The 21,658-nt window shown below is 52.0% G+C and overlaps 4 protein-coding genes across 4 annotated transcripts; 1 reads left to right on the plus strand and 3 right to left on the minus strand.

The window, feature by feature from the left end:
* Positions 1 to 1,668: 1,668 nt before the first annotated feature.
* Positions 1,669 to 4,524, minus strand: B0T26DRAFT_735038 (uncharacterized protein). The gene is made up of 4 exons (XM_060443221.1): positions 3,901 to 4,524; positions 3,601 to 3,801; positions 2,834 to 3,535; positions 1,669 to 2,730 (listed from the first exon to the last, which is right to left on the minus strand). The coding sequence occupies exons 1-4, from the start codon at positions 4,093 to 4,095 to the stop codon at positions 1,975 to 1,977; spliced, it is 1,854 nt and encodes a 617-aa protein (XP_060289534.1). The 5' UTR covers positions 4,096 to 4,524; the 3' UTR covers positions 1,669 to 1,974.
* Positions 4,525 to 5,144: 620 nt separating this feature from the next.
* B0T26DRAFT_795632 (uncharacterized protein) lies at positions 5,145 to 9,702 on the minus strand (the record flags this gene model as incomplete). Its single annotated transcript, XM_060446909.1, has 9 exons — positions 5,145 to 6,078; positions 6,191 to 6,292; positions 6,673 to 7,143; positions 7,901 to 8,038; positions 8,182 to 8,263; positions 8,354 to 8,536; positions 8,629 to 9,175; positions 9,274 to 9,332; positions 9,405 to 9,702. The coding sequence occupies 9 exons, from the start codon at positions 9,700 to 9,702 to the stop codon at positions 5,145 to 5,147; spliced, it is 2,814 nt and encodes a 937-aa protein (XP_060289535.1).
* An 879-nt stretch (positions 9,703 to 10,581) lies between these two features.
* Positions 10,582 to 12,384, minus strand: B0T26DRAFT_681974 (uncharacterized protein; the record flags this gene model as incomplete). The annotated part of the gene is made up of 8 exons (XM_060440705.1): positions 10,582 to 10,702; positions 10,813 to 10,863; positions 10,905 to 11,046; positions 11,428 to 11,562; positions 11,721 to 11,737; positions 11,825 to 11,900; positions 11,957 to 12,154; positions 12,339 to 12,384. 8 exons carry the CDS (start codon positions 12,382 to 12,384, stop codon positions 10,582 to 10,584), a joined length of 786 nt encoding a protein of 261 aa, XP_060289536.1.
* A 636-nt stretch (positions 12,385 to 13,020) lies between these two features.
* B0T26DRAFT_660066 (uncharacterized protein) lies at positions 13,021 to 15,153 on the plus strand (the record flags this gene model as incomplete). Its single annotated transcript, XM_060438997.1, has 1 exon — positions 13,021 to 15,153. One exon carries the CDS (start codon positions 13,021 to 13,023, stop codon positions 15,151 to 15,153), a length of 2,133 nt encoding a protein of 710 aa, XP_060289537.1.
* Between the last annotated feature and the right edge of the window lie 6,505 nt (positions 15,154 to 21,658).

Raw genomic sequence — 21,658 nt, forward strand, 5'->3', positions numbered from 1 at the left:
ACCGCAACTTCCTCAAAACAACACCGAATTCCTTCAATTCTACTACATTCGAGAGCCCTTTCAATAATATTTCTAGCGATGCCTCAATATAACGAATTGGAAATGCTGCAGGCCATGCAAAAGTCCGAGAAGGCATTCCGTTGCGGCGCGCGGCCGAAGAATGTGGCGTTCCAAGGACTACCCTTCGCAACCGTATGGCCGGCCACAAATCCCGCCATATTGCATTCGAACACATGCAGGTTCTTCCGCATACAACGGAAGCCTGGCTCACCGAATGGATCATCCTTCAGGGCGCTCTCGGCCTACCTCCAACGCATGCAACGGTCAGGGAATTTGTCCGCCGGCTGGCCGTGGACGGAGGCAAGCCGGAATACGTAGGACCGAAGTGGTTGCGCGGCTTCATGGCCCGGAACCCGTCAATTCGGACCCAGCGGGCACAAAGCATGGATGCGGCCCGGCTCAACGGCGCCACGGTCCCGGTAATCACGGCTTGGTTCAACTACCTGGCCCTCCCGGCTATCAAGCTGATCAAGCCGGAGAACCGTTGAAATAAAGACGAGACTGGCCTTCTTGAAGGCCAGGGTGACAACAGCATGGTTCTTGGATCTGAGGAAAGGGCCAACAACAAGAAGTTGAAGAAAAAGCAGTCAGGATCACGGAATTGGTCCACGTTCGTGGAATGCATCTCTGCAACGGGCAGGTCAATACCTCCTTTGGTGATCATGAAGGGGAAAACCTTACAACAACAACACTACCCAAATAAAATGGGTCCCTTCAAAGGTTGGAAGTTCCACACGCAAGAAAAAGGCTGGATTGACGATGAGAGTGCGTTAAAATGGCTTCAGGAAGTCTTCCTTCCTAACACCCGTACGGCCAACAACGAACGCCGGCTCCTCATTGTTGACGGCCACGGTAGTCATACAACTGATGATTATATGTGGACCTGCTTCCAAAATAACATTCAGCTTCTTTACTTACCGGCACACTCATCACACGTCCTTCAGCCGCTTGATTTGACGGTTTTCTCGGTCCTGAAGCGGGCATACCGGAAGAGGTTTAACTCTCTACCCCGGTGCTCCGATTCAACGGTCTCCGGCCGGCGCACTATGTTGACCTGTTACCGGGCTGCCCGGGAAGAAGCATTCAAGGAAGAAAACTGCAAGGCAGGGTGGTATGCTACCGGCTTGTGGCCGGTAAACAAGCTCAAGCCACTCACGAGCCCTCAAGTGCTAGAAAATAGCAACAAAGCCGGTAAAAGTACGGCTTTAGCTGCTCTCGAGGAAGAGAGGGATACGGCTCATCAACAACAACAGTTGCTTGACGATTACGGCACTTGGAAGACTCTTAATAAGGTTACGGACCTTACGGTTGCTTTGGCCAAAGTAAACATCAGCTCCCCGGCCCGCAGGGCACGTCACCAGCTATTCAGGAAGGTCAGGAAGGCATTCAACCTCAGGGACTTTGAGATGGCTAAGCTCAGACACGAAAATGAGGCTCTGAAAGCTGAGCTTGAGAACAAAAAGGGAACCAAGAGGAAGAAGGTGGAATTGAGCCCAAATTTCAAGTTTGCCTCAATAAAAGACATTCGGCGCGCGCAGAGAGCAGTGGGGCGCGATATTGACAGCTCTGACGAATCAGAAAGCTCGGAAGAAGAGGAAGTCAAAAATTGTATAGTAATTGGTTGATTTGGCGATATTTTACATGCTTCAATGTAGGGTGTCATTCATGTCAGTGGGCGGCTCAGCACGGGCCAAAAGTGGGCTGGGCCAAAATAGGCATGGTCAACTTAATTCTTGGGATTGTGCTTTGCGAACGAAATTTGTTACGAGAAAGTGGTGAGAAATTGGTGAGGGAATGATGACTGAGGGATGAGTGGGCGGGAATGTAAAGTGAAAAGGGGCCTCTGTCTCGGGTCGGGTCAGCCCTTAAGGGTTACGGAGTGACGGCCGGCTCCTTCGCTGGCTGGCACCTCGCTCAGTTCCCCAAGCTGATGGGCCCATACCGGCGCCTACCCGCCAGCACAACAACCAGCGCCGCCAGATTCACCAGCACAATCGCACCGCCCACGCCAATGAACACCAACCCAGCAATCTGAAGCCCATTCCACGACACCTGCGGCACCAAGAGATACAGCAGCCCCGAGCCGACGATCGCGCCACTCGCCACGACCCACGGCTGCTTCGCTCCCCCAGACGACTGATTCCTCTGCAACGCCACGCAGGAGAGAATAAACACGTAGCTCGACACAGGCACGCCCACCAGGAGAGGGACGGCCACGAAGAGAGCCAGGCCTGTCGCCGCGTTGGGGACGATGTCCGAGTACTTGTCGAAGAAGAGAGCGGTGATGGCTGCGACCTGGAAGAGGGCCAGGGAGAGAGCGGCGGGCACCCACACCGGGGACGATTTCTTGTCGTCGTCCTCGAGGAAAGTGAGGGCTTGGTCGATAAAGCCGGGGTTGGGGTTGGCGGCGGGGACGGCGCTGGAGCCTTGTTCTAGGATGTCGCCCTCGTCGCTGGCGGGTTCGGCGGGGTTGTTGTGGGAAGGTAGGTCGGAGACGGTGGCGGAGGGTTTGAAGAAGTATGAGATGGTTACGAGGACGACTGCGCCGAGAACGAACCACGCTAGGACCTGCGCGTAGGCCCATTTCTCGGAGCCACTGGGTGAGATGATGTTGTGGGCGCGGAGAAGGGTGATGGTGCCCCAGATGGCGGGGATGAGGACCCAGTAGATCTAATTAGCAAAGCCGAGTTAGTTAGCAAAGCCGAGTTAGCTAGCAAAGCCGAGTAAAAGAAACGCAGGACGGTTGATATGGATGGGGAGGAAATATGCGTACCTCTGTGAGAGTGGACAGGAGTAGGTCGGTGAGTAGCCTGGCTGTGAAGAGAGTAGTCAAGCCGATGGAGAGGACAAGACGTTGAATCAAGCCAGACGGTTGGCTGTTGTCAGAGACTCCGGCAAACAGGGACCTCCACGACTTGCTAAGCATTTGACGGGTAGACGTGATGGCGTCTTCGAGGACGGGAATTCTGATGATGCGAGCTGCCAGGTTCACGACAACGAGAACGATGGCTGTAATGCCCGACCCGTAGGCGGGAGTGTCATTGAAAGTGTAGGCAAAGGTGGAAGAGGCTTGATGCCATTGAATGTTGCGAGCCGTGTTCCAAAAACAGACTGCATACGAGCCGGGGAGGCTGGCTGATCCTCCGACAATGTTGGCAAGAGCGCGGTAGTCGGGGTACGTAAAGCCGGTGTGCCGTTGGTAGGCCCAGTTGTAGAAGAAGGTGCCGACTATGCCCGTGACGAGCAGGCCCGTGAGGGCGAGCGTGAACAAGAGCCTGGTGTATGCCGCGGTGGCGGATCTCGGGTGGTATCGCTGGATGGTGAGCCCGGTGAGCTGGGCAACGTGGGAGAACCAGACACATTGGACTATAAGCATGAAGTGATAGGTCGAAATGCCACTCCAGAGGTTGAAAATGGCGGTGAAAGCGGCAGCGAAACCCATGAGGGTCTGGACATCGGAGATGGTGAGGATCGCCTGCGGCAGACGGTCAGCACGGCAGATACAGCAAAAGAGTCGTCGGGTTTAGGGACTAGACTTGCCTTGACAAAGGCATTCCACCTCGACCCGAACCACGAGGATGGAATGGCGCGTCTGGCGAGGCCAGTGACGGCCACGTCGACGGGATTCACGACCGCGTACTTGCTGGCTCTCGAGAGCTGTTTGGGATCAAAGGCAAACAGGTAGTAGATGACGATCAAGGCTACTGCTAGCCAACCCGTTGCGAGGAAGCTGGCGATGACCTGTTTGTTTAAGGATAAGTCTTAGTCTGGCGTAGCCACGCAGAGTAGACGGATGATGGGAGAAGGAGGATGTGTCGGAAGGAGAGGGCTGCATCTTACACCCGGTCCTCCAGTATCCTGAGATGACAATGGAAGCACATGCTGCCACTCGAATGTGCATGGAACACCGCAATAATCATGTCCGCTACAGTGGCCTGGGTCTGGCATTACCAGGGGCGGTTCTTGGTCGGCTGGCAGAGACATATCTGTGTATGGGAGGGAAAACGACGAGATATCCAAGGCGCGGGCCATCATGTCACTGTCGTAAATCGCAAGTCGCGGCTGAAGGGAATCAATTTGATAATTAAATATTCATAAAGCCAAAATGGTCAAAGAGAATGAGATGGAAGATGTGCGAGCATGCAGCGCAGTGGTGCAGTGATTAGCTTTTGAAGTGAATGATGAATCGGCAAGTTCACCAACGGCGTCAAATAGGTGGCACCCAAATCCAGAGCTAGGAGGGGGAGCTGGATTGATTTTTAAGCGGGGTTGACAGGCGTCGCGGAAGGGTCGACTGTCGAGGCTGGAAGGATTCAGGGGGCGTTGGGTGGTGCTGTCAGTGTCTGTCACACGCAGCGACCATTTTGATTGGAGGCGTTTGCGCTGCGGCCCGCAGCACTTGGCTGGGCGTCGTCAGCTCTCTCATGTGGTTGCAAAGCGGCAGGCCAGGCAGACCACCCCACCCCAATACGAATTGGGTTTTATGCATTAAAGGTTGGTTCTAGTCCTTGGACCGAGTTTGCGGCACAACATTATGTGCAGGATAAGTCCACTGCGACCACTCACAAGTGTCCTTTATATTTATGCCCTGGTTCCCTAAGACGGACCTTTGGCCTATTTTCCGGTAACCCGTTGTTGAACATTGAAATCGGGGGCTATGCATGTTCAGCATCAGGTTCTCAAGGAATAAGGTATCTACTTGTGGCACCCTACCCTAATCTTGGAAATGTTTGTGCGCTGAACAGGGAGCAGGTCCTCTTCCCAAACATCTCTCAATGTTTCATTGGGGGCCAAGAAGTGAGTACGCCTTGAGGGATCGAATCTCCACGCAATTACTTAGGGATCATGGCTTGGCGGGATTTTGATTACGCGTCACACAACCCAAAATCACGATGTCTCTACTGTTTGGACGTTGGTCGCGTAAGTTCCTTACTTCCGTCATTAAGCACCTCAGTATGGATACGCTCTCAGGAATTCAAACCTCTCCGATTATTCCGTAGCCCCATTTATTCTTCTTCGCCGACTGACCCTTTTTATATGGGACAGTTGACGCAATTCCCTGAGCAAACCCACTATTTCTGATACTAACCAATCTCGGAGAAGCAGGCCGCGTTTGAGTTGGTCGCTCTTTGACAAGTCCACAAGCCGCCCACATCGTTGACAATGTGAAGATTTGGCTGGGCCTCGGAGCCATCGCAGCCCGTCACCCGTAGACCGCTCAGGCTGCGATTCTGTGCTTGTGCCTCGGAATCGATCGACAGCACGTCGCTGAAGAAGTTGAGGTCGAACGGCTGGCTTCCGCTGCCGCCGCCGTTGCTATTGTAAACGCTGGTGAACTGGTTGGGCACGACGATGGCGCTGGCGTAGGCATCCGTGCCCCCGAACCACGCGGCGTAGTGGGACTTGATTATGGACGCCTGGAAGCCCATGCCCAGCGCGATGCACGAGCTCTGCTTGGCGATGCGATAGGTCAAGAAGGTGCCGCCCCTGCCGGGGACGCATCCCTGCGGCGATGGGAACTGGATGAAGGTGTAAGGTCCCCGTGCAGTCGGCACCCGTAAACAGCCAGAGATGGATGCCCTGGCCGAACAAGCCGCTTCCTGGCGCCTGGGCAAACTTGTCATCGTCTTTCCGTCGATGGCGTTGTGGCATCCGCCTAGGTTCCCGAGATGGATCGTCCCAAAGGGCTGGCAGCAGCCTGCGTCCTCGTACCGGACGAGCTGCACCGTCGTGTCGCTGAAGGGCTGCGGCGGTGCCGCACAGTTGCCCCCAAATCCGCCTCCACCTGTGCTTCCGCTTCCACTTCCACTGGACGAGGATGATCCTGAGCCGTCGGCTAGGCTGCCCGTGTCGTAGCTGACAAACGCCACCCGGTTGTTGCCGGAACCGAGGCCATAGCACCTGTCTTCATCGGATAGCGTCACGGCGACCGATTCTCCCTGGCACGAACTCGAGTCCGGATACAGCCAAATGTGGATGCCCCGGCCAAACATGTGGCGCCCACGGTCTGCGTCAGGCCTGAGAAGGCTTTGTGGCCGTTAGCGCTTGGAGCTACATGGCAGTCGCTTAGCGTCCTTAACGCTGTCATGCTGAGTGACGTGCAGCAGTCGTCGCTGAAAACTCGAGAGACACGTTGTTGTCGTTCTTCTTGGGAGGCTGATCCGGCCCGTTGCTGCCGCCGCATGACGAGCCAGTGCCAGGCGGCGAGCGCGAGCCCGCCACCACCATGAAGCTAAAGAACGTGTTAGTATCGGCCGTACGTGGCAGTATATGCTTCCATTATCATCTTAGGATACTGGAGGACCGCCGGGTGTAAGATGTAGCCCTCTCCTTCCGATATATCTCTCCCATTATCCGTACAATTACTCTCCGTGGTTACGCCAGACTAAGACTCATCCTCAAACGAACAGGTCATCGCCATCTTCCTCGTAATAGGTTGGCTAGGAGTCGCCTTGGTCGACATCTACTACCTGTTTGCCTTTGATTCGGTAGCATGCCGGGTCGTTGGACAGGTCCGTCACAAACTTTGAGCTGCCGCCGCATGCCGAGTCCGTGGATGCCCAGATGTGTAGGAACAGGCCGGACTAGACTGCTTGCGTGAAGCTCTTGAACCCAACGTTGGCCTTGTGGCAGATGCCAAAAGACCCAATTGTGGCTGTTTCAAAGGCTGCACCGCCGCTGCAGCACGAAGCCGAGTACATCGCCAGCGTCACTGTATTGGTTCCGCTGTTGCTTGGCTGTGACACCGAGTTGGGGCATGATCCTTTAGACGCGCTGCCGCCTCCGGAGCCACCACCACCGCCGCTGCCCCCGCCTCCGGTCGAGGATGACTTGAAGCTCAGGAACGCATTCCCCGCCTGGCAGCCAGCTTTGATGGCCAAGTCAAGATCGACTGATGCGCCCTGGCAATCTGCCTGCGCGTAGAAAAAGATGTGAATGCTCTTCCCGAACATGAAGAAGCCGCTGGCCTGCCAGAAGCTGCCGACGGCCTGGTTGTTGATAGAATTGTGGCAGCTATCAGGCGTACCGAGTTTGATGGTTTCAACGACGCACAGCAGTTGGAGACCGTGGCTAACAATAACACTGTGGTTGTGTTAGATGCGACGCTTGGTGCTGTTGCTCCGCAACCACCGCTCCCCGACGAAGGGGGCGGGGATGACGGAGGAGGCGGAGGGGGGGTGGGCAACCCGGTGTGGTCGAGAACGGCCTGGGTATTAAAAAGGCTCTATTGGGGTACCCCCTCTAACTATGCGAGCACTCATCAATCCACCTTTGGCAGCTGTATCAAGAACCCGCCTTTTCAGCGGTAAAATCGGTACTTCTGGATACTGCCCCCATATGCAGATTTTTGGCCTTCTAGATGTCGGGCAAATCAACCGAATGCGAAGAGGCTTGAAAACGCGTTTTCGGGGGTTTTCGTCAATTATGTTCATTTTCAGGCCTTGGTCAGCAAGACTGTCAACTTATTAATATACGCGCATTATGACTGCCCAGGAAAACTGGCCAAATTTGGTGTAAATCAGCGTGTTGAGCTGGGTATTGGCTAAGGCGTTGGAATAGCCCTATTTGTATATAGTTAAGTACATGTATGCATATAAGACCGATTGAACAGGGTGGTAATTTTTTTTTTTTTGGTATTGAGCCTATCAACAAGCATAGTTAACTGGCTCTGTTGACTGGGGCAGTATCAAAAAAGTACAGGTTTTACCGCTAAATAAGCCTACAGTTGATGCAAGCCGCCATGGCGGTTTTTTGTGGGTTGGTGGGTGCCGCATAGTCAGGGGGGAGTCTCATATTAAAGGGTCCCAATCCCAAACTAGAACCACTGCCACCAGCCGACAGAAGGACGCCCCCACTTAAAAGGGCCGGTGCTGCTAGTGCAGCGGCGCCAATGTCGCCCTCGTTGTGCGCGGCGTGGAGACCAAAGAAGTGCACCCCAGACGGACAGTCGCCTTGCAAGTAGCCGGCCTTGAAGTAGCTGAAAGGGTTGTTGAGTGATGCGAGAAACATGGAATGGAAAATGGATGATCGAGCTAAGAGGCTAACTACTGGAGGAAGGTCAAGTAGGCAGTTTGTGGGTTACGTGATTGTGGACGCACAGCCTGGTGACTAAAGCCGTACCAACTGCCCTCTTCGCTCGTCCCGTTGCCCTCAACGGGACCCTTTTTCCGACGCCTTCTGATGTATTTATCCTCCCAACATCCTAATCAACGTGTTGTGTATTGTACATGCGCGAGAGAAAAAAAACGGCAATGCTCCTCATGCTCCCTTGACGTGTCCCTGTGACCTCAACGGGTCTCTATGCCCTTTAGCGTGTGTCCCCGTATTTCCTCCTTCTTGACCTTCTTTGCGTCCTCTTCGCCCGCCTGTTCCACCTGCTTTGGTTTTTTCGCTCGTTCTCGTTTCTTCTGGCCCTTTGACTTGGCGGTCGGGGCGTCAGCTGTCGTCTTTGGTGGTGCATCACAGACGGCTTCGTCTGGATGATAGGCATAAGCGGCTTTGACATGTCATTTGGCTTTGTCTAGACGGCAGGCGTTTTTGCAAGGAGCTCGCGCATTTGCTCGTTACGGATTTTCATGTTAGCCATGTACGTGTTGTATCCGCCCCGCAACACGTTCCGGCCCTCCTGCCATTTATTGTTTATGTTGAGCAGAATATCGTCTTTGACGTTATTGACCTCGCTTTTTGCTGCGTACGTTGTGTGGAAGGCGTCAATGTGGGTCTGTTGCTGCTTCACCAGTCCCTTCAGGGACTTGACTGCGTCGGCGATGTCATTCAGTCGCTTATCATGATTCTCCAGCATTGTGTTCGGGTTCTTTGTGAACCGTTCTACCTCCCTGAAACGTTTTTGGTTCAAGTTGGTGATGGTGGTCTTGTAGGATGCGCCGCCATCAATGGTTGTAGTCTTGGGAACTGCCGGGTGAACGTCTGGCTTATCCGCGCCGGGTTCCGAACCGGTTACGACGTTTCGCTCGTTGTCGTAATCTAGAATCGGGATATTGTACTCGGACGCGTTGCCAAACACGTCATTGAGGTTGATTCGAGCCCGTTGTGGGGGAGATCCTTGGCTGTGGAAATTGTCGGGGCAATTGGTCGACCGCCAATCCTCGTTGTTCTAGTCGGCCCCGACCCAATACTTGTGTGGCGCACCGTTGGTGAGTACCCAGTCCAACTTGACCGGAGACCAATAGTTGTTCATATCTGCCGGCATACGAACTCCTTTCTCTTGCAGATCTCCGGTATCTGCGTCTTCCTCGGTCGATTCGAGTACCCTGATCGCTAACCAGTCAATGGGGCGACCGATAGCAGGCAAGGCATATCCTTGTGCGACGGATTCGGCATACGTCGCATCTCCATGCGTTTGGTTAATCCATTCCTGCATATTTTCTGGGCTGAGCGGACCTTGCGCCACAGGTAGTAGCTACTATTTGTCCGTGACTTGGATCTGCTCAGTTGGAAATGGATCTCATTGGCGTCATGGTCCGCGTGGAAGCGTCCAAATGCGTCAACGAATGCGTCGAGTCGCTTGTAGGCGAGATCCTTCCTCATCGATGCCAGGATGATTGCATGTACGCCTAGGTCTGCCTCATAGGTTCTTCCGTATGAGACCTTTGGCTGGATGATGGGTGGCGGGGCTGCCATCTTGCGTCTTCGTCGACGGGCTGTCTGTTCTTGTCTGCGTTGGAAGCGTCTAATCTGCTTCTCCTCTTGTGGATCGACAGCGATGAGTTCCAAGCTTGATTATTTTGCGTGACTGCTGGATGATATGGAGGCGTTTTCGTCCCCTTCTCCCAAATCCCTCTCGCCGTTGTCGTTTGAGTCTTCCTCCTCTTCCTCTGTGGACTAGTTGACGCGTCTGCTGTTGAGGCTAAGACCCTCCGCAAAGTGATCAATTGAGTTTCGTCCGGATAAGAAGTCCTGGGCAGAATGTCTGACGTCGACGGGAAAATGCGTGCGGTGGACGCCTTTGGCTTACCGATCAGGAACACCTTGGTCGGGCTAAGTAAGTGGCCCTGTATCTGACAGTCTTCTAGTGGGCTTGTAGGGGGTTCGAGAAGGTGCTGTTGGGCTTGGTTCACAATTTGGGTATAGTGCCTACAACACCAACCACACCAACACAACTACTGTAGTGTCCTACACCTTAGGACCCTATAGGTAGTCTGTGCCTGCAACCCCGCTAACTAGCCATACTTTGACAGTAAAAAATGCAACTCATCCCACTCGCTGGAAATGTGTTTCGTTCCACGATATGCAATTTGGCCTGTCTAGGGATGGGATGGATGTATGGGGAATGGATGGATGGTGTCTTCTATTCCTGGTGTTTCGGTTGTACCGGATATATCTTGAAAAAGGTATCTGACGAGGTGGTGTGTGTTCCTACCTGGATCTGATGACCTTTAGCTATCGTGAGTCGCACTGGCTGATTGATACACGCTGTGGGGATAAATAAAAATATCTCGACATGCATCCCGTCAAATCCTAGCTAGGCAGGGCACCGAGGTGATTCATCTAAACAGTCACTCAGTGCTTCCTGACGTAAACAGCCGGGAGGGACGCAAAGCCCTCTGCGTCCTCGGGAAACGGCAGCTCCGTGTAACGGGACCGGATCATCCTCTCTAGCCGAGGGGAATCGTTATCAGACCTGTTTCGTGTCTTCCGTCAGTGTGTACTCGAAGAGTTGGCTTCTGTCGATGCACATTCGAGGGTTTGGGCTGGGGCCAAAAGGGAAGGGACGAGGGAGGGCAAACTCACATGTCCGGCCGACCAAGCCATTCGCACTCACGCAGCCCCTGCAGCTCACATCTGTCCCAGACCATCAGCACGGGCATTGCAATGTCAGCAACAATCTGGCGCGCACGGGTGTCTCTGGCACAAGGGAGACTACGGCCGTGGCGTCGTCCACCTCCAGAAACGCGCGCAGGCTGTCCAGGACCGTGATGCCGACCTCTCCTAGGATGTCCTGCTCAGCATCCTGGTACTGCGGATCTTGCGCATAGCAGCGGATGCCGTCATCGCATAGCAGCGGATGCCGTCATTCTCTGCCGCGGAGTGGACGGGTGTCATACGGGTCACCCTCTGCAGAGGCTGTCAGAAAAAAGGGGGGGTTCTAGAAGGTGCTGGAATCATGGATTTGTCACTATCAGAAAGAAGGGAGATTCTAGAAGGTGCTAGAATCATGAATTTGTCACTATTAGCCACAGACGCGCAATAACCTCGCCACCTGGCCATGGCTATAAGAAATGCTCTCTGGCAGAGCCAGAGAGCCTAGAAAGAGGGCAAGACAGAGGCAATCAACCTACGGGAAGACTGTTGTTACGGCACGGCCGAACCGTGGTGCCGCAACCATGCACTGGCTGCAGGACCCACACTGCAGCCCCACTGTTCTCAGACCTTGGCTGCAGGCACCACCTCGCAGCCCCTCTTCCAAATTAGGACTAGCCCAATTGCCCCACCACTCAACCACAAAACCACGGCCTGCAGGAACCGCAGGCTTCTTCTTTTCTTTTCTTTTCCTTAGCTTAGTTATTTTACGAATACAGCCATTCCTTACTTGCAGCATTGACTCTCGTATTTGCCTGCCTTCACAATTGTGCAACCCCAGAAATAGGGCGGCAACAGAATGAGTGGCCGCGAGGCCTTCGTGAGGAGGCGTGACTCACTCAACTGAAGCGGGTCACTGCAGACAACACAGTGCAAAAATGTATCCAATCATAGAATATAGGTGGCCGCCCTTATCGGGCCAACAGAGTAGGCCTTCACGTACCGGGACCAGTCTTCCACTTGGCATGAATAGGCCTTGCCTCCCGCAACAGAACTGCGAGGAAGTAAGGACCTTGACGCTAAAGAAGATTATTGCGTACTAGCACTTCGCTCCAGGCCATCTTGCCCTATAAACTAGATCCCCTTGCCACAACGAGCTCCCTGGGCACAACCTCGCCCGGGAGCCTGTCCAGCTCCACACCCAGCACCTTGACCGTCATGGGCAGTAGAGCTCGTTCGGGGTCAAACTCGGGGCCGAACCTCGATGCAACCAAGTTGAGCTGGTCGGCTGGCCTTAACTCGGTATAGAGTTCTGATCTGGTTGTGTCGCGTGCTAGGGTCGGTAAGTAGGAACTTGCCGGTGCACAGCCATAACATATGGAGAGTTGGTTTGCTTAATTACCGAAAAATCTCGTTACCATTCCGTCCGCCGCCATGAACTTTTTGCTTTCCCCCCAGCTCGGCTGGGATGCTAACAGGTTGTTCGTTGATGGCACATAGCCGTATGCGTCTCATACGTTGCAGCCTCCTTCGTGACGCCCTTTCGAAGGCGTTGTAGGGCATCGTATTGTCAATAAGCAGGGCAGGCAGTCAGGGCAGTCAACTAGCGATGTGGTATTTTGGTGTTATTACATTCAACACTCGGAGACCTCTCAGGGGCACGTGTTTACTCATGTGTGCCTTCGAAAGCCCGAATTCTAGTCAATTCTGCTCTAAAATAGGTCCAAGCAAATTCTGTCGGTAGAAGCCGCGTCACGTAATGCGGCTGACCATTTCCAGCCACTCAACGAACAAAGACTTCTTTTTCCTTATATAGCAGAGCACCTGCACTGCCTTCTTTTACTTCTGGGCAACGCAAGCACTCTTTTTGCCTTAAATCAATGCAGTGTTGTATGTGACAAATTCTGGGCTTTTCTGGCCAACGGGCTAATTCTATTGGTTTTCCTATACTTGTGGGGCCAGTTTTTCGTGCACTGTGCACATACCAATCGTAGTTTTCAAGGCCAATCAAAGTTACGTGTGGAGATTTGGGGCGGGGTGGTCTTGTGATTGATTACGTACAGTGGATCTTGCAGACGGCTCCTGGAAGGGGGGTACATAACCACCGCAGAATTGGGAGACTGCCTTGACCCCACCACGCCAAACTGCCTTAGCATCACAGCAACGCATTAACATCACTCGAGCAAGAGAGACAGCACGATGAGTGAACCTAGCCACGGCGATGTCATACGCGAGCTGCACGACGACCTCGCACGTCGGTACAAGCAGCATGGCCCATCGATCATCAAGTTTTGGCGCTCGTTTGACAGCCAGCAGCGGGCAAGATGCATGAAGGCCGGGGTAGCAGACGGTGCCGTCCTCAAGCACAGTCTTGACCGATCACTCGGAAATGTCTACAAGTTCATTCCAGAATGGAATCTGCGCGACATCACAGCCGCCGACTCCGATCTCCTCCTCGATATCCTCAAGTATCGCGCTTCCTCTACTCTCGTGCAGCAATACGCAGAGGGCGTCAACGGGGGCCCAGGCGATTGCGATCTCATCGCCGATATGATCCAGAACAAAGGGCTGCGCCACGTTGACAGCTTCAAGGATTGCTTCACCTTTTTCCTCAACGATGAGACCTACGGCAGATCCGTCAGGATTATGAAGGAGAGGGAACAGACAATGGCAGGATTTGCTCCAGCCATCAGGGCTGGTCTATGCATTCCCCAGTCCCATGGCGAATTGGTCCTCCAGAGACAGAGCACTCTACTGCAAACTCTCGTCACCATTGTCGACGACATCCTGGATGAGGGTTCGAAGACGAGAAAGCAGCCGACGAACAAGCCGCCAAAGCCCGACACAACGCTGGCTGGAGAATTGTCGAAGCTCAATATCCAGCCTGGACCAGCTAACCTGTCACTGCCAGACCTAACTGCTACAGCTCAGGACCGGCGAGCCGCTCTCGAGGAACGTCTGAGTCTTGTGTCATCAGACCCTGTTGTCTTGGCACATGACACCAACTTCCGCTTTTACAGTCGGCCAGAACTTGTCCCTGATGAGAAAGGCCGATCAATGGGCGTGCACACGGACAAGTACATCAGCGCCGCCGTGTTTGAGGTCATTCACAACGTGGTACAGGAATCTGCCATCTGGAGATACATCGACCAGCTCCTCCAGCTCCTCAGCTCGAACCCAGACAAGGCTTATCGGCCCATTCTTGTGCAAGAATTGTCAAATATGTGCCACTTGGAGTATGCTCGTGCCCAGCAGGCCTTCAAGCGCAACGTGCAGACTGCCTCGGGTATGAAGTGGTTCAAGCGCGTGTCTGGTGTTTACGACAAGCCTAGCGACGCCCGTGTGAATATTAAGGGGAATGTCGAGGACTTAACCAGGTTGGACCCTCAGCTGCACTACATGCTTCGCCTTTGCCAGCCCGAAACAACCGCTGCCAAGGCCGTCGACTGGATCAAGAAACTTAGCGACCTGCACAACTCGCATCCCGAGGAGCGAGAGAAGCTCGAGGAGCGAGAGACCGAGGCTCTAGGGAATTTGGCCATCATCATTGGATTCATCTCGGATTTATCCCCCACTATCTCAATGCCACCCCTCTCTCGCAAGCAAGGCCAGATGTTTGTGTCGCGGTCTCAGGGTCTCGAGGCCGAATTGGATCAGTTCAAGAAGGAAGTTGATCTTCGCGATTTCGCGGTCCCGATCGATAACCTTTTAGAACCTGGCATGACCGAAGGCGCTCTTAAAAGGCTGGACGAGTTTATCGTGGCCAAGGCCGGGACGAAGCTGGGCTTCTTGTATCAGGACCTGATCCAGGATTGTCTAGACGATCTTGACCAGAAGCTAAAGGCCAAGCTAGCAAAGGTGGAGCCGCCAGCACCGCAGCCTTTTGTCATCCCGGAGCAGCCCGAGGAGCGCATCCAGCAGCGTCGGGAGAAGGAAAAGACCAGACCTTCGACCACGACCGTCTTTGATATCTTGCCTCCTAAAAAGGGTGCAACTGCCGCTGAAAATGACAAAACGACCGAGGTCCTGCCGAAATTCAAGGTTAGATCATCTACGGCTCAGGTCTTTTCTACGCTCTTTGACAAGTCCCTTGCTCGCGGCTCCGTCAGCTGGACGGCATTCACGGCGGCCATGACTGAGCTTGGGTTCTCGCTCATGCCGAAATTCGGATCGGTCTTTACCTTCTTTCCACCGCAGACCATGGACACGCAGAAACCACTAACGATGCACCGGCCACATGGGCCGCATATCGAGGGACATTTGGTCCCGATTTACGCGCGGCAGTTGGCTAGGGCTTACGGCTGGGGTAAGGAGACTTTTGAGACAGCTTGACCGGGTTGTTTATCGAGGTCGGGGATGACTAGTGTGTGGCGATTTTTCCCGCGGATATTTGTTGTTGTGGCAATGAGTCTCCTTGCCGTGGCATTGAGATAAAATCGTTTGTCAGACTATATAACGCCTGGGGTATTTCTGCTGGTCTGTGCCACGGAGGATGTAACATAACAGCCTGGTTATCTGAGACGAATCTGGGCACGCGAAATTTCCTTTTTCGTTCGCAATCCTGAGCTGGGGTGAGCTGGGATGAGCTGTGGCTGATTTGTCCTGAGCTCTCCCTGATTCTTCCCTGAGCTGGGGTGATCCGGGACACCGCCGCCGCAGACTCAGAGGCCCATTTTCAGTCCTCCCCCCGGCTAGACTTTCCTCTCGATGGAAAGCAGATGACGCGTAATCTGTAAGGATAGCTCCCAGGCAATAATTCCAATCACGGCGCAAACGCGCGTGTGACTCGGCCTGTAAGCCTATTGTCAAAGCTGAGCAACCCATGCTTACCAAAAACTCAAAACAAACCAAAACGATCCAATCACACCAATTTCAACCCTTAGCATCACTATGCTACGCCAGAGAAGGATGCGGTCCGGATGAAGTCGCTGGCGACAACAGCAACGTCACCTGTCTGTGCCCTTATCTGGTTGATAAGTCATTCTCTATAGTACTATTAGGAATATATAGCCTGTCTTTTAAATTTCGGTTCCTGCTAGCGAGATGTCAGAGAATTTAGTGACGTGAGTGGTTAAGTTTGTGATAAAGTTTTCATCTTTGCACGACAGAATTCCCGACCTCGTCGATACTCAGGTGCGGATAATTCTCCTAGGTACACACTTATTCTGCCGGCAGAACATAATGCAGCGTTAACTCTCGTTCCTCCGTATTCTGCACCGTGTCTACCGGCAGAATATGAGACCCAGTTCTCGGCAACGAGCCCATATTTTGTCCGCGAGACCGCAGACTATGTACCTTTTCTGCTGGCAGAAATTCACCACCCAGTGTCAGCGATCCAGTTCTCGGCCATGAGCCCGTATTTTGTCCCCGATACCGCAGACTATGTACCTTTTCTGCCGGTAGAAATTCACCTCCCAGTGTCAGCGACCTCTTGGCTACAGGCCCATATTTTGTCCCTGCTGCCGTCGGCTTTGTGTCTTTTCTGCCGGCAGAAACTTACCGCCAGTGTCAGCCACCCAGTGTTCTCGGCCACGAGCCCATATTTGATCCCTGTTACCGTGCGCTAGGTACCTTTTCTACCGGCAGAAACTTACCGCCCAGCTTGAGCGACCCAGTTCTAGCCCAGATCTTGTTTCTGCTGCCTCAGGCTTCGGAACTTTCCGCTAGGACAGGACGTTCAGGCTACTGTCACGACTAATGAGGAAGGTCACCTCACGTGATACGAGGAGGACCGCTCTAACCTGAGGCATCCACCAATGGGGATCCCAGGAAGCAGCCAATCAGGAATGTCCCAGGACAAAGTGGTCCCGAGCGCAGGACAGTTGAGGCTCGAGACATGACCAGGCCAATGACCAGCAGAACCGAAGGAACATGTCCCGGCCTTCGGGACATGACATCTCGGGACATATGGAGATATATAGGACTGCCCAACGGCACTTTGGATAGCTTCTTAGTTACGACAGTAACGATAATAATACTGCTTTGGAGTATCTCTTGACTACTCACGACCTCTGTGACCAACATTACGCTTCATTGCACTCAGCCTCTTGTGTACTCACCTCTCTTGTGTCAGCCATAGTCAGGAACTCTGTCCTCAGGGTTCGGGTTGCAAAGGTCATCACAGCTACAAGATCATCACAACTTTCCAATCCGCGCCCGACCGACAATCCTAGCATCAAAAATTCATTACGGCGCCAAAGCTAATCTCTCTTTTGTTCTTATGCACCAGGCCGTATTTTGAGAACTACCAGATCTACTAAAAAAAACCTCATACTACCACTCACAAACAGTCCCAGAATGTCAATGATCCGCAACCTACTCAACACTCACTCTACGGACAGCTCTACACTTTTCTCGGAGCTAGAGAGCGACGTTAACCCGGATGATCTCGATAATCATCCGTTAGATCTATTCTCTATACTTCCTCGGACCACTACGTACAAAAAAACGGCGTATCACGTACATCATACATATTTCCGGCTCACAATGGCCCAGGCTCATTTGGAACCGACGGCCGAGGAAAGATATTCAAGGGTACAATCAACTATCTACATTTGGGCAATACAGCCCCGAAGGCATTAAATGTGGAAAAGAGAGGTTTGACCTGACATGTTTAGAGCTTATCAGACAAACAGCTCAAAAAATCGAGTGAAACCGCAGGATAGAGACCTGGCGGCTGGAGCAAAGCCAACATCTATCGGAAGGCATTCAGAAAGTTAGGATAGTATATAATATCCCAGCTCAGAATTTAGGATGGTATATAATATCCCAGCTCAGAATTTAGGATGGTATATAATATCCCAGCTCAGAATTTAGGATGGTATATAATATCCCAGCTCAGAATTTAGGATGGTATATAATATCCCAGCTCAGAATTTAGGATGGTATATAATATCCCAGCTCAGAATTTAGGATGGTATATAATATCCCAGCTCAGAATTTAGGATGGTATAATATCCCAGCTCAGAATTTAGGATGGTATTTAATATCCCAACTCAGAATTTAGGATGGTGTCACGAGCCTTGGCAGGGCAAACCATAATGGCCCGTGCGCTCTCGGCACCCCACTATACCCCCGCACCCTCGATCGTACCTTTGTAGACTTTCTTTCTTTCTTTCTTTACTTTTAGAATCCTAAGACAATGGTATAGCCATACTAGCGACTCTTCTTCCTAGATGCTGTTGACCGCCGTCACAGATGGTATATAATATCCCAGCTCAGAATTTAGGATGGTATATAATATCCTAGCTCAGAATTTGGGATAGTATATAATATCCTAGCTCGGAATTTGGGATGGTATATAATGTACCAGCACTGATAAGATGGTATATAGTACCCCAGCCCGAAATTGGGACAGCACTGATGGGATGTCCTACAGTATACCAGTACATGATGGGATGTCCTAGAATATACTAGTGCCCTGGGATAGCACTAATGTTTAAGCTGCACCTTCCTTAAACTGCATTTCCTTATCCCGTTCACAGCCTTTTCTTCCCGTTTGCCAAGAAACTAGAACTGAAGATATTGTTCGGCAGACTCTGCGACAAGGTCTGTGTGGTAGGAGGGCTAAAGCTACCCGAGCAGCATCCGCCAGCAGTCCTCCGTCAAGGGTAGACTACCATCATTTCCACAGCGTCCGGTGCTAGGACCGTGACGTTGTCAACGTAGTTGTACACTATCTTCCCGAGACTTACTCACATTGCAATTAGTAAAGTCCCGCTGCAAGTATTCAGTCGAAAAAAATCCTATTCTCCATGACACGGCCTGCATATTTTAGTGTTTCCAATCAGGCTCCCACGACTGAGTCTAAACCGGTCCTTTCATGATGTAGGTACAGAATTACGTGTAGGTCGTCTAGTTCTGAGGCTTTTCCATATCCTTCAGCATGTTGTCTAGGGATTCACTAAGAGCGCCACCGAATCTGGTCCTGGCATAGCAACGAGTCGATGCCGCCCATTTCATTGATCCGGGTAAGGGTGGTCACGTCAACAGTATTGGCCTCGATGGTATGATCACCGTATTTATAAGCAATGGTATTGTCAAACCCATCAGCTGTCTTAACCACCTTGTGATCCATGGTCACGAGGATGAACTGGATCCCAAGTTTCTTGCGGGGGTCTTGCCGTGTAAACTCCCAACCTCGCCCGGCTGCATTTTGAATTCTGTCGGTAACTTCGCCGTCATGGCCGTACCGGCGATGATTAAGTTGAAGGGCTTGGTATTCGGATCTTTCTCCGGGCGACTGATGTAGCAGCTAGCTCGAGAACCTTGCGGAGAGGGGTAACCCCGCCGCATGTGAGTCCATTAAGATATTTCCGGACAGCACCGACAGATCCGAAGTTGTCTTTGAAGTAAGTTAGGTGGGGGGGTAAGCGAACACTACTGATTTAGAACATTCTGTATAAGCAGGAGTCCCAACTAACCCTCCAACAAAAGAAAGGGTGATCTTTTTATTTACAAAACTTCAATACAATCTTTGATATCCTCTGAATCATCCGCTTCTTCCGCATCTTCTAAAACCTCTGCTGCACGCCCTACAGCTCTCTGGGCCTCACGAATAGTCTGAATATTCGCAAAGGTGGTATTTGGATCTTCTTCAACCTTCTTCTTCTTTCTGGCTCTTATTGATTCGAGAGTGTGTTCTAGACCTTCAATCTTTCGCTTCCTAATAGCCAGTTCAAAGGCCTGTTCATCCAAAGCCTTACCAATCTTTCTGAGGAAGAGCTTATCCGCTGGCATTGCTTTGATGATGCGTGCGAACTTCTTTGCCTGCTCAACGTAATCACGTGCCTTTCTAGGAGTCCTCCACTGCACCCGATCGTCTCCATAATCCTCCAGGATTGGCATACGGAGTGTGCGAACCTCTGGGGTAACTATAGTAGTTCTTAAGGGGCGTGAAGTATTAGAATTCTTGAGGAGGAGTGGGCTTCTTAGCGGTTTGTTGACATTCAAGGGCCAAAGGCCTGATGCCTTCTATCCTGACTTAGCATTACTCTTAGTAATTGCCTCTGTGCGTGAAATCTGGTAGCATTCCAGAAACGCACGTTTTCCGGCTACAGAAGAGTCGTCAAAGGCGTTAGCAAGAAGGTCCTCAAGCCGTCTGCGATAAAGTCGTTTTAGGGGGCCAAATATGGCCAAATCTAGGGGTTGGAGGACATGGGAAGTATGGGGAGGCAGATAAATAATGTGAATATTGTTTGTGTATGCCTCCCACATATAATCGGCAGTTGTGTGGCTGCCATGGCCATCAATAATAAGGAGTCGTTTCTCAGAGGAGTTTGCTGGCTTGGTGAGAGGAATGAACACATTTTTTAACCATTTGAGGCTTGTCTCATCGGTAGTCCATCCTTTCTCAGTTGCTGTAAAGAACCAATCCTGAAATGGCTTCATATCCAAAGGAAACCATTGTTGTTGAACGCTTTTCCCCTTAAAAATGACCAAAGGAGGAAGGCAACGGCCAGCTGCTGAGATGCATTCGACAAAAGTGGTCCAAGTGCGGGTTCCAGGCTGTTTTTTTTGAAGCGCCTCAAAGGCACGGCTTCCAATGACAAGGCCGTTGGTTCCTCTGCCTTCCATAATACCAGATTCGTCCTTGTTCCAGCGATTCTCTGGCTTAATCGCCTTGATAGCTGGTGTTTGGAAATGGTTGAACCAAGGTCGAATTGTTGACTCTGTAGCGCAGTTGACGCGGACCGAATCGACTCTCTTGGCCCTCTGAGTCTTCAAAATTCGATTGCGGTTAAGAAAGGCACGGCACCACCCCTTTCCAAGTGGTAAGGAGTCCCCCCTTTCAGCTAGAATACGGCGTGCAAGCTCCCTGATCTGTGCATGTGTAGGGGGCAATCCTAAATCTTGTTGAAGAAGAATCCATTCGACTAAACGATCCTCTTAGGTCTGTGTAAGCCTTTGCTCATCTTGATGAGCAACATTTCGAGGTAGGGAGCCATGTAGACGGCCATAAAGGGTGGAGGGTGGAACGTTCCATTTTCGCGCGACTTTGCGTAATCGATGTGTTCTGACGGCTTCCTCGCAAGCCTTGCGGAGGTCTTCTTCTGTATATGAAACCATTGTCAAGAGAAGAATAAAACGAATTGAAGATGAAGAGAATTGGAAAAGAATTGGTTGAGTTATGGGCTTTTTATATAAGAGGGTTGGTTGTGTTCCTCGCTTATCTAGAATGTTCTGGATCAGTGGCGTTCGCTTACTCCCCCACCTAACTTAGTTTGGCGAACGAAATGCTGACCGGTCCTGAGTTTTATGGCCCAAACCCCAATTCTGTCGTCCATGGCCATCACAGCTCAAACCGGCTACGTAGTTTTCCGGGCTCTGCTAGGTCGCTCATGGAGCCCGAGCATTCGAGGCCGAGTTCAAATTCGACTCCATCGTGCACAGAGGCTGTTTCGTCCTGGATGAGCTTGACTTGATCCGCGGTAAGTTTGTACTTTCCGTAGGTGGCCATGATGGCTAAATATGATCTCGTGACTTGAATTAAATGTTGATGAAGCGGTAAAACCGAGAAGGAAGCAAAAAAGTGTAAAAGGTGATGCTTTTTCTAAGGCTAGGTGGGCGCGGCGGATTTCCTTAAGGTAGGAAATCCCCAGACCCCGCTATGTCACGTGCTAGCGCGAACGCTATTAGTGGGGCTCCCACCAGCGCTTCACATAATTAATGAAGCTATTTACACTTTTCGTGCATCAGTTGGAAAGCCTTTTGAAGATGGTGATCTTTTGCTGAATTATTGTTATGGGTGGTTGAGAAGTGAGTTTTATAGGCAATGAGTGAAGTCAACACGTGCTCTAAGATGGCGAGGATTCGCGGAGTCAACAGACCCACTGGT

This window comes from Lasiosphaeria miniovina (genome assembly GCF_030549165.1).
Source record: "Lasiosphaeria miniovina strain SMH2392-1A chromosome Unknown B0T26scaffold_9, whole genome shotgun sequence".
Classification (NCBI taxonomy): Eukaryota; Fungi; Ascomycota; class Sordariomycetes; order Sordariales; family Lasiosphaeriaceae; genus Lasiosphaeria; species Lasiosphaeria miniovina.

Excerpts from the sequence above, each read along its gene's own strand:
- B0T26DRAFT_735038 (XM_060443221.1), bottom strand. The coding sequence starts at position 4,095 with ATGATGGCCCGCGCCTTGGATATCTCGTCGTTTTCCCTCCCATACACA. Across the intron at positions 3,536-3,600 it reads GGTGGAATGCCTTTGTCAAG|GCGATCCTCACCATCTCCGA; the intron begins GCAAGTCTAGTC and ends CGTCTGCCGCAG. Across the intron at positions 2,731-2,833 it reads TCCTGTCCACTCTCACAGAG|ATCTACTGGGTCCTCATCCC; the intron begins GTACGCATATTT and ends TTTGCTAATTAG.